This window comes from Microcaecilia unicolor, chromosome 13, assembly GCF_901765095.1.
Source record: "Microcaecilia unicolor chromosome 13, aMicUni1.1, whole genome shotgun sequence".
Classification (NCBI taxonomy): domain Eukaryota; kingdom Metazoa; phylum Chordata; class Amphibia; order Gymnophiona; family Siphonopidae; genus Microcaecilia; species Microcaecilia unicolor.
The window spans coordinates 99,913,770-99,931,306 of record NC_044043.1 but is presented as its reverse complement, the minus strand read 5'-3'; the positions used below and the strand labels follow the sequence as shown (position 1 = coordinate 99,931,306).

Sequence of the window (17,537 nt, the reverse complement as noted above, 5' to 3'; positions counted from 1 at the left end):
TCCGCACCTCTTGGATGCACCGAACGCCATTGCTCTGCCCTTGACATCATGACGTTTGACGCGATTACGGGGCCCCTAGCCTTGGCGATTTTGGTGGCTTTACCACCATGGTCTTACGAACCGTTCTGGATGGAAGTGACAGTGACGTCACTGTCCTCAGAACGTTGAGGGTGAGTTTTATTATATAGGATAGTTACAGGTCCTGACGTAAGGCTTCTGCATCGGGAAAAGAAGAAGGGCCCCAAGAAAGAAGAAAGGAAAGATGAAATCAGGCAAGTCTTCCTACCATCTGCACATCACATGTATGACACAGAAGAACTGAGTAAAGAAACACTTCAGAGACTTTTTCTAATTTAAGTGAGACAGAAACTAAGAAAAATAAAAGGATTATGCTTATCTGAGAAGGTTTTTTCTATTCATTGGTCAATTTATTCACACCTGAAAAAACAGAAAATAAAACAAACAGAATCAATCCTCTAAAGTTAATATTACCTGAAAGGAAATCTAAATATACAAAGGTCTATGAAATAGATTCAATATTCTTATCTGATATTTGAATGGATTTGAATGAGAGTATCTGTAAAAGAAAAAGAATAGATTCATTGTAAAAAAAAATTCAGATGAATTTATTTGGAGAAAGTGAAGTTTGAGCCAAATTTGGGGTTGTAAAATAAATTTTGCCTTTACTACATTAGAAATATTATCCATACAGTTTATAGAATTCTAAATGAAATTTGTTTTCAAATTTTAAAAATAATTTCAATTTACATAAAAAGTTTAAATCACCTAAGAATATTTAGGAGGCCTTTTGCTAAGCCGTGATAAAAAGTGGCCTCCACTAGTTATGGTGTGTGAAATTGGCTGGCTCTGGGCCATTTTCTTACCACGGTGGGAAAAAGACCTTTTTAAAAATGGGGCAGTAAATGGCCAGGCATTAATATTTAAATTAGCGTGCAGCTATTTACTGCCTGAGATCTTAGCACCATCTAATTAGAATATGGTAAGGGCTCACCAGCTACTTGTGCGGTAATCAGGCAATGTGCAGCAATGTGGCCGCGCTGCCGATTACCGCCAGGAATGCCCCTGTGGTAGAAAACATGGGAAACTGCGCATACCAACTTCAGAGCTACTGATTAAATTATAAAAATGTATACAAAGATACCTGATATTATCTAGCATTTGCCTCAGCTCGTACTTGTTTATGGTGGGGAAGGGGGTCCCTGATAGGAGAGCCGACAAATATATGTTTGCCTCAGGCCCAATAGAAACATTAAATAATATTTTTATTTATTTTATGTGTTTTTTACATTTGATATACCACTAAGGCCCTGCCCGTAGGCATCTAAGCAGATAACATAAGCTAAAAACAAGCAGGAGAGGGGAAAGGGACTATGAAAAGGTTATCGATCAGTAGAAGGGAAATATTCAGGGGTCTTTTATGAAGCTGAGGTAATGGGGGCTGTTTTTGCCACGTGCTGCGGCCCTTTTTACCGCAGTGGGTATAAAAGCGCGAAAATAGCCATGGCTATGCAGTAAGGGGTCCTTTTACTAAGAGATGCCGAAAAATGGCCTGGGCTAGTGGAAGCAATGTCAAGTGGTCTGGTGGTCCCTGTGCGACCATCACGGATTTCTTTTTTTTTTTTTCGACCATCACGGATTTCGATGAAATTTTCTGTGAACAATCTCAGCAAGTATTGCATCGGCGAACGTAAAACTTTACCAATGTTCATTGGGGACATGTATGAATGTTCACAGAAAATTTCATCGAAATCTGTGATGGTCATGCAGGGACCACCAGACCACTTGAAATGGAATGAAGTTTTGGATGCACACAGCCCCAATTTTCAGCGTGCCTGTAAAAAAAAGGCCTTTTTGGGGGGACCGAAAATGGACATGCGGGTTAAAGCCTCCTACACGTATATATTTTTTTCCTTGTATAATTGACTATTATCACTTTTTGACAGTCTGGTGCGATTGAACTTTTTAAACGCTGCCGCTTAGGTAGAGTCGTGTTGGGTTGTTCAATGATTTACAACGAAGATCATATTTTTGAGTAAGCGTCTCCCTCGGTTTTCTTTTGGAACAGCCAGTCTACCCTACTTTTTGGACTTCCAAATTGGGTGGCAGGAATTATACCTGGTTTCAGCAGACTTAAGTCCCTGCTACCCAAATTTGAGCGCGGGAATTGTGCTACACACTATGTTATGAAGGGAGCTCAGCCGATTTTTGAGCACCATTTACTGAATAAGATGAAGTAAAGAGGAAATAGGCCTAGGACGAATCTGAGGAAATACTCTATCACTGAAAGGGTGGTGGACGTGTGGAATGGGCTCCCGGTGGAGATGGTGGAGACAAGGACTGTGTCGGAATTTAAGAAAGCGTGGGACAGGCATGTGGGATCCCTTAGAGAAAGGAGGAGACAGTGGTTACTGAGGATCAGTGGCGTAGCTAGGTGGGGCGCAGGGGGAGCGGTCGCTCCCCCAAATAGATTTCTAAAAATGAATGGTGCCTAAACTTATGCGCTGCTGCTCCTGCCATAACAAATGCTGACTCCCTGCGCCGCTGCTAACGTAACGCCGAATCAGTGACTGCCTCCTGCCCTGCTGCTGCTCTAACAGCACCGCCGGCGCCAGGAAGGGAAAACAGAGCTGCATGCTGAGAACTTCAGACACACAACCCTTACCCGCCGGCGCTCTTGACGTCGATGGACGACTTTACTTCCTCCAACCCCTCATTTCTTTTTCTGACGGACCCGCAGACTGCAGAGCCACCAGCCAGAGCCGACTCCTCTATCCTCCTCAGTCAGGCGGCAGGCCCAGGGGTCGTCGTTCCCCCTCGGGCACACACACAGTGCAGGTCGGCGCAGTGTTTGGCAGGCACCACCAGCACCAGTGCAGACTGACTGTCTCAGCCCAGCTGTAGTGTGGATGCTTGGACGCAGAGCTTCTCTCAGCCTCAGGCAGCTTCAGCTGCTGAGCTCTTCTTGACTCTGAGTCTGACAAGGTAAGGGTCCGCCGCCCTGCTGGCTGGCTGACTGTGTTTGGTGGTCGTGGGAGGGGAATCTGGGCTTCTGCCTGGGGATGGAATTTGGTTCTTCCTAGCTGTTTTGTTTCTCAGGGAGGAGAGGAGGAGAGTGAGGGGGGGGGGGGGGGGGGTTAAGGGAGACAGACACACACACTCTCTGTCTCACTCTTTCTGTCTTCTTCTTTTGCCCATATAATAAATTTAAAAGGGGGGACATAATGGAAATAAAATACACTGTGTGTGTTGTTTGGGGAGGGCAGACCAAGTTAGTCAAAAGAAGAGGGGTCATCAAGGGAAGCAACAGGGAGATTTTGGAGGGGGGGGGGAAGCAAGGGAGACCCAGAGAGAAGGGGGGGCCAGGGAAGCAAGGGGCGATGTCCAAGTAGATTGAAGAAATCAGGAGATGGGGTGTTCCTATCTAGTTCCAGTTGGACAGGCAGTGCCTTAAAAGATGAAGGACAAAGATTTTGTTTTCTTTTTTACTTATTTGATAGCTTTTTAATTTATTCGAAAGCTTCCCATATTTAGATATAAATATCATGAAATAAAAATTGACCATCACTAAAACAGCTTAAAAATTTATAGCTGGTAGAAACCGCAGTTATAATATCTGTATTTTGTGCTCATTTTTCTACACTGTTCTAAAGCAGCCACCAGTGTCCCCTAGGCTTGGGGCGCATTAGCAGTGCCTTGACTTTTCTAGGAATGTCTAGTTGCACCTTCTGTGCTGTGGGATGCTATGGTCGGCCTACCCTTCTGACGCCTATTTTACAAAAGTCTGCTCCCCCAGACATCAAAACCTAGCTACGCCTCTGCTGAGGATGTGCAGGCTGGATGGGCCACACCAGTGGCGTAGCCAGAAGTCAATTTTTGGGTGGGCCAACAGGTTGGATGGGTGGGCACTAGACAGTGGTGTGCTGGTAAATGTTTAACAACAGGCTCTCTCCCCAGTCCACCTCTGCGCCCCCCCCCCCCGTCCACCTGTGCACCTCCCCTCAAAATTGCAGAGCTGGCTATAGCCGGGGAGAGAGCCTGGGGGGTGGGGGAGGCAATGCATTACTCTCTCCAGGAAAAAAAACATTAAATGATCCCAGGTTCCAATCTCATTCATGTTTAATGTGGGATAAAATGCCATAAATAAATAAATATAAACTTTTAATGTTGAGCACCTGATTCTCAAAGTGGACATGTTCCAATCATTATAATGAAAATAAAATGATTTTTTTCTACCTTTGTTGTCTGGTGACTGTTTTTCTGATCATGCTGGCCCAGTATCCGATTCTGCTGCTATCTGTCCTCTTAACTCCGTTTCCAGGGCTTCCTTTCCATTTATTTCTTTACTTTCCGCCTTTCTTCTTCATTTCTTGCTCTGAGTCCTCCGTAGACTTGACTGTCCAGTGGATCCAGCTTCTGCCTATTTTCTTCATCCATGTGCAATTTTCTCCTCTCTTCCTTTTTCCTCATCTCATCTCCTTCCTCACTCTTCCCTCCCCTCCATCTATGTCCAGCATTACTTCTCTCTCCCTTCCCTCTTCTCCATCCATATACAGCAGCCTCCTCTCTCCTGCCCTTCCCTCCATCCATCCATGTCCAGCAACCCTCCTCTGCCCCCTGCCCTCCCCTCCATCCACCCACCCATGTCCAGCAACCTTCCTCTCTCCTCTTCCCTCCCCTCCATCCGCCCATGTCCAGCAACTCTTCTCTCCCCTCCATCCATCCCCAGCAATTCTCTTCTCTCCCCTGACCCCCACCTCCATCCATCCATCCCCAGAAATTCTCCTCTCTCCCTTGCCCCCCACCTCCATCCATCCATCCATCATCCCCAGCAATTCTCCTCTCTCCCCTGCCCCCCACCTCCATCCATCCATCCCCAGTAATTCTCCTCTCTCCCCTGACCCCCACCTCCATCCATCCATCCCGTGACTCTCCTCTCTCCCCTCCCCTCCCGCTCCCATCCATGTGTCCAGAGATTCTCCTTCACCCCCATGCATCCTTCCCTCCCATTCCACCTGCCCGCCCTCTCTCTGACGGCAGCGCTTCCCAGACGCTGCCTACCGCCGCCACGATCTACCTCCTCCCTCTGTCTCACTCTCAACAGCAGTGGTAGCTTCGTGATTCAAACACGCTACCTCCTGCTTCTAACCCGGAAGCGTCTCCTCTGCAGGAGGCAGCGTGTTTGAATCGCGATGCTACCGCTGCTGTTGAGAGTGAGACGGAGGGAGGAGGTAGATCGTGGCGGCGGTAGGCAGCGTCTGGGAAGCGCTGCCGTCAGAGAGAAGGAGGCAGATGTAGGATCAGCGCTGCCTGCTCCCTCCGCTCCGCTGCTGGGTGGGCCTAGGCCCATGCAGGCCCACCCGTGGCTACGCCCCTGGTGCAATATAGTGTTAATCCGGCCCTGAGAGGGAACTCTAAATCCCACGCTACTTTGGGATATGAGTTCAAAACCAGGACTGCACAGAAAGTCTCCCTCCTGAGTAATTTGTCACCTGTGCTTTAAAACTGGCCCCGATCACCAGGATCTCATTTACCACTGGACATATTCAAATCCCAGTGTGTCAGGCCAAGCGGGTTTTCATAGGTCTCCTTTCCCATCCAGGGATCCATCCAACCTTTTGTCTGGATTCTAGCACAGGCCCTGCACCCCCCTCCCTCTCTTCCCTCAGGGGTGGATGGGGAGAAGCCGGCCCTGACTCTTCCTCTGTGTTATCTGGCTCTGATGTGTTCATCAGCAACTCTCTCATCACATAAACTTTCCACAGCTGCTTGGACAATGCAGTGACTTTCTAAATATAGAAGGGGTTTACGAGAGGCTGGATCACTGCCGCAGCCTGACCGATGATGGAGGGAGGAGGAAAGGGGGGGCCTTTTATAAAGCTAAGCCAGGATCCCTGCTTCAGCTCACAAGCAAACAGGGCTTAGCACTCAGAGGTGTCGCTCCAGTGTCTGATCCACATTCAGCCACCAGGATCTAGGGGGTGGTGGGGGGGCAGGAAGGAACGTTTTCTGTTTTTTCCCCCCCGCCTCTCCTTTGATTTTATTTTCTCTCTTGAATAGTTCCTGGACGTCAATGAGCCTCAAGTCCTCTTCTGCCTTCCGCTCACAGCACACTTATCACCACAGCTCGACATCCACCTCCACCACTCCGTCCTGGGAACCGCGCTTGGAGAAAGCGCCCGTCATGTTCTCCGACGACTTTGGCGGCTTCCGCAGGGCACGTCCGGAGCCCCTGGGCTTCACAGGCAAGTGCTGGCCCAGGCTACCTTAGAGATGCTCCATCACTCCTCTGGGGATACAAGGGGGGAAAGAGGGAAGCAGAGGCCGGATGAGTTGGCTTCACATTGGCATTTTGATGTGGTTGTATTAGGAATGCCAAGCTTCAGAAGCGTCCTATGCATTATTTTGTTGTGATTTGGTGCTGTGATGATCTGCTTGGGTTCTCACAGATACGTCAATCAGCGCACATGAGATTAAGAGACACACACTGCATCTTGTACAATAGTCAGTGTGTCGTGCTTCATTATAACAGGATCTATTTTAAGCCTGGCTTTACTGACTGATGTCTGGCTCTTAAGAAGGATATTTTCCTGCCCATGGTCTTAACGTGATTTCATCTTAAAGATATTTTAATCTCATACGGATAATGATTCTCCCGACCTGAACCGAGGACTGGGACCCTGATTATTTACAGTTCTACAGTTCCAGCCTCTCCCAGCAAAAGTTTCTGTAGGGAATGGGGCAGGATGCTGGCTTTTGGGGGTGTTCGTAAGTCTTGGCTACTCTCAGCCGGAGGCTTTGTAGATGATGCTCTGCACAGAGTTCCTGCATCTGCTGTCCCAAAGGATCATGTTGGGAGCCCCACTTCCCTTAACACTTCCTTAGGAAGAAGGTGGGAACAGCATGGAGAAGAGAGAACTGGGGGAGACAATAGAGATGATCAAATCCTGAACGGGCTGGAACAGCTAAATAGGGACTAGGGGACACGCCATGAAACTAGCTGGTAGCAGATTTAATATAAAGTTCAGAAAGCATTTCTCAAGTCAATGCACAGTGCAGCTATTTATTAAGAGTTCTCTGTTGGTTGCTTTCAGTAGAAATCCTGGTAGTTCATGTATGGAATGTGTTAGCTGAGATGTGCTGAAGCCTGGGTTGGAAAAGGTTTGGACAATGTGTCCTGGTGGCTCAGTTCTTCACTGTCATGTGGAAAATCCCCAGTATGCCCCCCACCACCACCACCACCACCATCCACCATCCACTGGTGTCTTCTGTTCCCAAGGTTGGCTGGGGATGCGGTAGTCATCACAGTTCTCCCCGGAAGGTCGTGGTTCATCCTTAAGGTGACATTTGGTGGCTAGATTCAGGGCCCATGATTGCAGGTAGAGCTGCAGTGTGCTGGAATGGTAAATACAGGTTCTTGTGAATGACAGCCAGGTCAGAGTTGACCAGATGGAGCTGCCAAATGACAAAAAAAAAAAAAAAGTTTGAACAAGTTTTTGGAGGATAAGTAGGTTTGAAATTGACACTTCTTAACTTCTTAGTTCCAGGAATGAGTGACAGGGAATGAATGTCCCATTTAGGGCTTGGATTGGCCACTGTTGGACTCAGTGGATCATGAGTCTGACACCGCATGGCATTATCTTCTTATGTACTGTGGTCATCTGCTGTACGTTATGCAAATGCCTCAGGGTACATATGGCAGCCATAAGTGGTGTCATTTTGAGACCAAACCGAGATATAAGGAACGCATTATTTCTCAGTTAAGCTGCTCCATGTACACATAAGGGAAAGATGATGGTTTGATAAACCGCCTTTGCTTGATCACTCAAAATATTGAGATGGATTCTGCCTGTCTCCCTCCCTCCCTTCTTCCCTCCCCCTTACCTGTCACCCCGAGGAGGAGAAGGGCTGTACCTCTGGCCGGGCCCTTCCTCCTTGCTGTGGGGGCTGAAGTAGTCTAAAGGCACCGCTGCTCTCCTCCTACTCTTGGCGTGGACCTAGTGCACGTCCATGTCTGGGTAAGAAATTTCCTGCTCAACATCCCCCATCACTTGAAAAGTCAGCTGTTACTGAAAAACATTGGTGCATACACGCATAGGCCAAAGGAAGTCCACGGCGTTAAGACGTCTTGTTTCCTTCAATATCCTAAAATTTTACACTGCTTCCAAAAGTCCCTGACTTTAAGGTGACGTCTCAGAGATAAAATTATTTCTCTACTGATAATTCAAGCCCTGATGCTCAAAGCTCTGGCTCTATAGCGAACAGCACAGAAAACTAGCCCTTCAATGCTCAAAGCTAATGGCATTCAAATCGTACATGCACTGTGAGACAAAATTAAAGGGAAGGAACGTGCCTGGCACATTCGCACAAGAGTTTCACCATAAGTGCAACTCTTGTACTCATGAGCCAGGCAAACCCTTAAGTGAAGCTCACATTGCTGACACTGTTCTGTGCCTTTAAATATAAGCTTTTTTTAAAAAAATTTCACTTGAAAGGCTTGTATTGAAGCACAGAAGATAGGTGCCGATGTGAGCTTCCACTTTCAGGTTTGCTTGCACTCACACACGTTTCTTTCTCAGTTCTGGCGCTTACAGGCTTGCATGGGCTTCCCTCCGCTTCCAAAAGAAATTAAAAATGGCAGATTTTAAACTAAAAATCAAAAGAAATCCTCTCTTCAAACTGCCTAATGCGAGCTCCGAGCTGGCAGTAGGTTTCCAGGGGTAAGAGCAGGATTTGTGCACTGTTCTCTGAGCATTGGGAGGGGCAGAGCAAATGACCTCATTAACATTCATTTGACTACATCTAAATACAATTTGCAGCCATTTCTGGCATGCACATTTCCTGCTCTATAGCCCTGTGAGCATTCTGCGCAGATTAACACCAGCGCTAGTCCAGCACTAATTGGCTCTAACATCGGCATTAGGTTCAGAGCATTACCCCTCAATCCTGCATCCCGTCAGGAAATGCTGTAAGGAATGATATAGGGGTACTGGCTGTGAGGAAATGCACAGATCCTGCTGTACCAGTTCTTCCCAGCAGGAGGTAGTATAGAAAATGGAACAAGAATGCTGGCTGTGAGGGAGCTCAAGGCTCCTGCAGTACCAGCCTTTCCCAGCAGAAGGTGGTGTAGAGAATGTCACAGGCTGTGAGAGATCTCAAGGTTCCTGCAGTACCAGCTTTTCCCAGCAGAAGGTGGTGTAGAGAATGGCACAAGAGTGCTGGTTGTGAGGGAGCTCAAGGCTCCTGCAGTATTAGCTTTTCCCAGCAGGAGGTGGTGTAGAGAGTGGTGCAGGAGCTGTGAGGGAACACACAGCTCCTGCAGTACCAGCCTCTCCCAGCAGGAGGTATTGTACTGAATTGTGTGGGATCCTGGATTCTGTGGTACACACAGCACTTCTAATGTTCTCTGAAATAGACTCAGCCCGTGGCACTGACTGTGGGACACCTCTTGACTCTCTTTTGAGTCCATTTTTCTTCTTCCTCACAGCTCGTGCAGGTAATGCAGGGAACATTAAGACCCTGGGAGATACTTACCAGTTTGCCGTGGACGTCAGTGACTTCTCTCCAGAAGATATCATCGTCACCACATCTAACAATCAAATCGAAGTGCACGCAGAGAAGGTAAGGTACAGACACAGCCCTGCACACGCATATGGGACACATGGCCACTATTTCTGGGATAAGCAGTATAAAATGTTTTGTACATTTTTGGGATCTTTTGCTGGATTGGCCACTGTTGGAAACCTGATGGACCTTTGGTTTCCCGATATGGCGCATACATACCCTGCAGGGACAGAGGCACAACCTTTCACAGACACCTTTCTTTCTTACATGGGTGTAGCCTCTGTCACAAATGTTCCTGCGTGTACACAGCCCTACACTCACACACACATGCACACATACGCACACACAATTCAAAGCCACCTAACTACCCCCACCCATTCACTGTCCTATACCCTACCCACGTAACTAATCCACACATTCACTTTGCTACTTCCTGCACACCTAACTTCCCCACTCCCACCCCAGCCACTGGTATCTACACTTCACCAACTTATTCCAGTTAGTGAGTGGGTGCAGGTAGGTAGTGAATAGGGATCCCGGGGAAGAATCCTGACTCATGCCCCAGTGATTAGTCTGTCTTTTAGGCTCCAGGGTCAGATGTGGAGAACTGTGCAACTGACATTTCTGGGGTAAGTGTTAGCCGCTGTGCCAGCCTGGTTGCTGTACCTGCAGTTCCCATTGCACACCCAAATCCAGGTTCTCCACACCAAAGAACTGCAGGTCCAGGACCCCAGTGGCCCAGCACAATTGACTGACACCAGCTCCAGCTGCTTCACCTCTGACGCAGGCGTTATTAAAACAAACATGAGTTAGGTCTTAACGCACCTTCCTGCATTAAGCAGTAATAGCCTGTCCATTTATTTAAATGGGATTTTCAGGAATGTGAGGTAATTTTAGCATGTTAAAAAGTGAGTTGAGCGGTGTGGTAGCCGTGTTAGTCCACTTTTAAAGGTAATCAATAGAAATCAAACAAAATAAAACATGGAAAAGAAAATAAGATGATACCTTTTTTATTGGACATAACTTAATACATTTCTTGATTAGCTTTCGAAGGTTGCCCTTCTGTTAAAAGGTGCAGTAACCTTACTACACCTTATTATATCAGAACAGAAATTGAGATATTATTTACTTGACTCTGGCATACAAGGAGTTATGTGTCATAAGGATCCCGGACCAAGCGGGGTTCAAATCAGGTTTCATCTGCTTAGCTTAAAAGAAAAATTCCGTCAACACTGAAATATTGTTACAGACTGGCAGCCACTGGCGAAAGCTCAGCACAAAGCCACAAAGACCTGTCTGCTGTATCCTTATTCATTTTATTTAGTAATTTATTAGAGCCACAGAGGGGGGCAGTCCAACAGCCAGGATTTCTGCATGTGATCTGCACATCACAGTGAAGTTCATGCTGTTCCACACTTCTCATTCAACACAGGCGCTGGGAACAGCATGTCCTGGACGTCAGCCACTTAGCAAGGCTTTAGTATGTCAGCTTTCTGGACAAAAAGAAACCACATTGGCCACTTCACACATTCCACAGGATTAAAACTTGTCAGGCCTGGCAAACTTCTCAAGATGCAAAAACTGGTCTGCTTTTCAATATATTCACAATGAATATGCATGAGATAGATTTACATATAATGGAGGCAATGCATGCAAATTTATCTATGTATATTAACTGTGAAAACCCTTCCTATCTCTGCTCCACACAAACACCCCTAAAAGCTCATCTTCATCCAATAGGTGGCACTGTATGGAACGAGGCAGGAGTACAGACTCTTGGGGAGTGCACAGATTTTGCAGTACCAGTTTGTTCCAGCAGGAGGTGATCTAAGGAATGGTGCAACAGTGCTGGCTTTGGGAAGCTCACAGATCCTGCAGCACCAGCTTCTCCCAGCAAGAGATGTGTGTTATGTTAACCTTAACAGTTCAAGGCGGGTTACAAAAACAAAGAAAACCAGAAACAATCATTCTGGGAGCTACAAGAAATCATTCAAATATTAAAACAAATACCCATTAAATGTATCAATCAAGACTCCAAACGTGGAAACAAAACTGTTTTCCAGTTCTTTCTAAACATTGTGTAGTTTGAACTAAGGGAAGTGAATTCCATAACGAAGCCATTGGGTAGTGAAGTGATGTGGAAAAATGTCTCATTGAGTTGAAAGCAGCAGTGCTTTAAATTGTAAAAGGAATCGATTATGTGTCTGAGAACAATGCAGGAGATTTACTAAATCCAGCATATACAGAGGATCTTAAAAATCATTGTACACACTTTGAAATAAATTCGTTCTTTAATAGGTAGCCAATATAGTTTCAAATTATATTCCTTCACTGAATCACAGTGCTTTAAGCCATAGAGTAATCTAACTGCCATGTTCTCTATGATTTGCATTCGGTCTAATAATTTCATGGAACAGCCGATTAAAGCCAAATTACCAGTGACTGTACGAACAGTCTGAATGTGTCTGTTGCAACTGAGCTTCTGAAATGTAGCTTCTCCCGGCTGGAGCTGCTGTCAGGGTTGGTGCAGTGCTATTAGTACAGAGAGGAGTTTAGAGAGCTACATGGGAACAGGGTTGGAAGGAATCCCATGGTTCCCACTGGGATCCCCTCCAGGTCCATTGGACTCCCGCAGGGATGGACACAGGTTCTGCAGGGTTCCCATAGACCTGTAGTGCCAGGCCAGCCTACCTATCCTTTCCTTGTCCCGTGGCAATTATAATAGCTCTAAAAAAGTTAATGGATATGGTTGATAGCATTGAAATCCTATAATTGTTTTTTTTATTTTGCTCACACCTTTTTCAGTAGTAGCTCAAGGTGAGTTACATTCAGGTACACTGGGATATTTCTCTGTCCCAGGAGGGCTCACAATCTAAGTTTGTACCTGAGGCAATAGAGGGTTAAGTGACTTGCCCAAGATCACAAGGAGCAGCAGTGGGATTTGAACCGGCCACCTCTGGATGTCAAGTCTGGTGATCTAACCAATGGGCTACTAGGGGAAATTATCAACATGGGCTACTGTTAAGTTGGGTTATTTTACTACAAGTCAGGTTATTTTAGTACAGGAGACGGGGCGGCGGGGATGGAGGTGATTACTTGAGGGGATGGGCGGAGATGGAGGAGATTCCAGTGGGGACCGGCAGGGATAGGTTAGATTTTAGCATGGATGGGTGAAATTTCTGTCCCTGGTCAACTCTCTACCTGAGTTCTCATCCCAGCCCTTTAGACACACCCAACCCATCAAGTTTTCAGGATATCCACAATGAATGCGTGTGAGTTAAATCATTTGCATGACCTATCTCCATTATATGCAAATCTATCTCATGCATATTCATTGTGGGTTCTTTAGAAACCTGACCGGCTGGGTGTGTCCTGAGAACCCCTGGTACTGAGAGCCATGGTAGCTGCTAAGGGCCCAGCTTTTTCTGGCAGAAATCAAAGCCGATCCTGACAGCCAGAATCTCCCAAAGCTTAGCAGAAATTTCTGGGCAATCTGTCTTCCACTGCTTTGGAAGCCCCTGAACCTGTCAAAAGACAGAAGAAAAGCATCATCGGACCATCAATCTTCAATGTGTGGCTGAAAACCTGGTGCAAACAAGAAAGCTTTTAGATGCATAAGTGGCTGGGGCAATGTACAGAAAAACAACACCATATTGCAACAATAGCCTACATTTTTCTGTGGCAGGAAGAAGGATTCTAACTGAGAAATTTGGAGTGTTTTACGAGGCATTGAAACTGGACAATGAGGCTGACAAGTTAAAATACATCAATCTGAAGATTAACTGCCAGCAAAAGCAACCTGTCAGTAGGGGAAATAGTCAAAGAAACCATCGCAGTAACTCACTCATCTGCAGCAGGAAAACAGGCAAAACAGAGGCAAGATAACTTAAAACCCCGAGAAAGTAACGAGCAAAGTTCTCGCAGACTAAACCTGAGCTGCAAGTCCTAAAGCTGAAGGAGGACATATATAAGTACCTAAGTAATGCCACACTGGGAAAAGACCAAGGGTCCATCGAGCCCAGCATCCTGTCCACGACAGCGGCCAATCCAGGCCAAGGGTACCTGGTGAGCTTCCCAAACGTACAAACATTCTATACAATCAAGCCATTATGACATCACTAATGAGGTTGGCTCTTATTGGTGGAATGAGCCACTATGACATCACAATAGGTTAAATCACTGCTCTATGTAATAAAAGTGAGCCAAGTAGAGGACATAAGTACATAAGTAATGCCACACTGGGAAAAGACCAAGGGTCCATCGAGCCCAGCATCCTGTCCACGACAGCGGCCAATCCAGGCCAAGGGCACCTGGCGAGCTTCCCAAACGTACAGACATTCTATACATGTTATTCCCAGAATTGTCTATTTAGTAGTTGTTTATGGACTTGTCCTTTAGGAAACTGTCTAACCCCTTTTTAAACTCTGCTAAGCTAACCGCCTTCACCACGTTCTCCGGCAACGAATTCCAGAGTTTAATTATGCGTTGGGTGAAGAAACATTTTCTCCGATTTGTTTTAAATTTACTACACTGTAGTTTAATCTCATGCCCCCTAGTCCTAGTATTTTTGGAAAGCGTGAACAGACGCTTCACATCCACCTGTTCCACTCCACTCATTATTTTATATACCTCTATCATGTCTCCCCTCAGCCGTCTCTTCTCCAAGCTGAATAGCCCTAACCTCCTTAATCTTTCTTCATAGGGAAGTCGTCCCATCCCCACTATCATTTTAGTCGCCCTTCGCTGCACCTTTTCCAATTCTACTATATCTTTCTTGAGATGCGGCGACTAGAATTGAACACAATACTCAAGTTGCGGTCGCACCATGGAGCGATAGATAATATCATTGTTACAGAGTCACAGGAGTGGGACAAACATGGCCAAACGGGGCTATAATCTGCTTCGGAGGGCCAGGCCATCCTTCAGGGGTGGGTTGATCACTGAGGGACCCATCCCACAATAGCCAGACCCCTTGCAACCAGTCACAGAATCTATGACAAGGCAGAATTGGAATGTAGAGCCTGAGCTCTTTCATTAAAATTTTGGGACCATAAGTCAGTTTTAGCAGGCAATGGAAAAGGTGCCGGTACTCAGTACCCCCAAGTCCCCCTCTCAAAAAAAGTCCTGCTAACAGGGGACTGGCTTAGGGGCTGATGCACCAAAGTCCCAGTAAAGCACCGAACACTATCTCCACCTCGGTAAAAATTACCGTGCTGGAAATAGTGAGCGATACACACACACAAAAAAAAATACCGACACAAATAAGCTGCTCGCAAAAACAGCAAACAGCTTGGTAGGGGGGAAGCCAATCAGTCAGCTGAGCACGCACAAAACAGCCAGTCACTAAGCGTTGCTGCTTTACGCATGCTCAGATCAGCGTGTGCTACGGCTTTTGTACACGCATACAAGCAGCGTGCATGAAACACGTGGGCGGAGGGAGGTTGGGAGCTTTACAAAGAGTGCACCCTGTTTACAAAAAGTGCACACTATTTTCAAGAGTGCACCCTGTTTATAAAAAGTGCACACTCTTTGCAATGAGTGCACCCTTTTTACAAAAAGTGCACACTATTTTCAAGAGTGCACCCTGTTTACAAAGAGTGCATGCTCTTTACAGAGTACACCCTGTTTGCAAGTAGTGCACACTATACTCAGAGTGCATCCTTTTTACAAAAAATGCACACTATTTTCAAAGAGTGCACCGTTTACAAAAAGTGCACACTCTTTACAAAGAGTGCACCCCGTTTACAAGAAGTGCACACTATTTACAAAACGTGCACACTCTTTGCAATGAGTGCACCCTGTTTATAAAAAGTGCACACTATTTTCAAGGAGTGCATCCTATTTTCAAAGAGAGCAACCAATTTACAAAGAGTGCTTCCTGTTTACAGAGTGCACTCTCTTTACAAAGAGTACACCCTGTTTACAAAAAGTGCACAGTCTTTACAAAGAGTACACCCTGTTTACAAGTAGTGCACACTATACTCAGAGTGCACCCTTTTTTCAAAAAGTGCACCCTGTTTACAAAAAGTGCACACTATTTTCAAAGAGTGCACCCTATTTACAAAAAGTGCACGCTCTTTACAAAGAGTGCACCCTATTTACAAAGAGTGCGCTCTAATGACACACCAAAAAATGGCATGAAATTAATGATATGGTGAATGTTGACAATTCGTATGTCATCTCAAATGCACTTCCCTACAATACAAGGTATGTAGAGCATTGATCCTTCTGTGAGGTGGTGCAGGCACTAACTCCCTTTCCTGTTCCCTTCTTCAGCTCGCTGCCGATGGGACCATCATGAACACATTCACTCACAAGTGTCAGCTACCTGAGGATGTGGACCCAACCTCAGTGAACTCTGCCTTGGGCGAGGATGGGATGCTGACCATCAAAGCCAAGCGACATCCTGCCAAGCACACAGATCATAGCCAACAGACTTTCCGGACTGAAATCAAAATCTAGGGGCCAGTTTTCAAGGGAGTCGGTGGTAGTGGAAGAGGGCGAGGCTAGTCTGGTGTGGCTGAGTGTCAGCTCTTTAATTAGAAAGACTTTGGGAAGGAGTGAGGTGGTAATTAAAAGAGGGGGGTCCTGGCCATTAGAAACAAGGAAGCCTCCTTCTGGCAAGATAACCTGAAGGAGGAGATGTCATTATCTCCAAAGGCCTTTTACAGAATGTCTGTCTGAGAAATAAAACCAATTTCCCAGGGAAGGATATAAAGGATGTTTTTTGCCAGCCTTGTGGACCTTTCCTGCTTCTGCGATGGTCCCTTGTGGTCACTGCAAACAGGTCTCTCTCCCCAGATGTCATTTTCTGTATTTAGGGTTATCATATGGCTCCAGAAAAAGGAGGACACATCAATCCAGTCCGGGTTTTGCTTCCATTGAACGCAATGGAAGTAAAACCCAGACTGGCTCAATCTGGCCTCCTTTTTCTGGATCAATAACTAGAGCTAGTAGAATATCACTTGGTTGATAAACAGATCATTAACTATGATATCTACTTAATGTTGATATTACTATTATCGGAGGAAAAGCCTGAAACAAATGATGGGAAACTCCTTTGTTAATTCATCAATCAACTTAAGGGAGGCCCATACATTCATCACTGGCACAAAAACCTCCTGTCTTTAATACTCTTGAATGTTTGTACAGACTTTTTCAAGTGGCCCTTACACCAAAATATGAAAAGAAACTTATCTTTCCAGCTATCCAGTCTTCTGCTTAATCTGTTCCCACAAACCACGGCCCAACTTTGGCCAAGGTTTTGACTCCTGCAATTCTCTTGTGTCCATCTGTCCATCCTTCTTATGTGATATCCTTCTGCAAGCCAGTCATTATAGAGTGATAATATGAAAGGTAACAAGCACCAGTCAGAGGCTAAGAGCCAGATGTACTGCAGGAGTCGAAACCTTGGCCAAAGTTGGGCCGTGGATTGTGGGAAGAGATTAAGCAGAAGACTGGATAGCTGGAAAGATAAGTTTCTTTTCATATTTTGGTGTAAGGGCCACTTGAAAAAGTCTGTACAAACATTCAAGAGTATTAAAGACAGGAGGTTTTTGTGCCAGTGATGAATGTATGGGCCTCCCTTAAGTTGATTGATGAATTAACAAAGGAGTTTCCCATCATTTGTTTCAAGCTTTTCCTCCGATAATAGTAATATCGACATTAAGTAGATATTGAAGTTAATGATCTCCTTTTTCTGGAGCCATATGGTAACCCTATCTCTTTAGGCAACAATATCTGACTCCATTCTGCCTGTCACTGATTTCCAGTTGACTAGTTCCTTTAATCACAGTCTCTCAGTAGTTCTAGAAAGCAGAAATTTTCATCACTGTTAACTAACTCCATACCAATAGGAGTCTCTGGGCTGTATTCACTTCTTCTGTTAACCTGTTATCTTTCAACAAGATTTGTTCACTGGTTGTTCCCACCGTGCATATAGATGGGAATTAAAC

The 17,537-nt window shown here is 45.8% G+C and overlaps 1 protein-coding gene across 1 annotated transcript; it reads left to right on the top strand.

The window, feature by feature from the left end:
* The first annotated feature begins 5,866 nt into the window (after positions 1-5,866).
* Positions 5,867-16,620, top strand: HSPB7 (heat shock protein family B (small) member 7). The gene is made up of 3 exons (XM_030222107.1): positions 5,867-6,263; positions 9,506-9,639; positions 15,859-16,620. The coding sequence occupies exons 1-3, from the start codon at positions 6,092-6,094 to the stop codon at positions 16,042-16,044; spliced, it is 492 nt and encodes a 163-aa protein (XP_030077967.1). The 5' UTR covers positions 5,867-6,091; the 3' UTR covers positions 16,045-16,620.
* The last annotated feature ends 917 nt before the right edge of the window (positions 16,621-17,537 follow it).

Bases quoted from the DNA above. Each gene is read 5' to 3' on its own strand.
- HSPB7 (XM_030222107.1), top strand. From the start codon at position 6,092: ATGAGCCTCAAGTCCTCTTCTGCCTTCCGCTCACAGCACACTTATCAC. The intron at 6,264-9,505 runs GCAAGTGCTGGC...TCTTCCTCACAG, and splicing joins GGAGCCCCTGGGCTTCACAG to CTCGTGCAGGTAATGCAGGG. The intron at 9,640-15,858 runs GTAAGGTACAGA...TCCCTTCTTCAG, and splicing joins TCGAAGTGCACGCAGAGAAG to CTCGCTGCCGATGGGACCAT.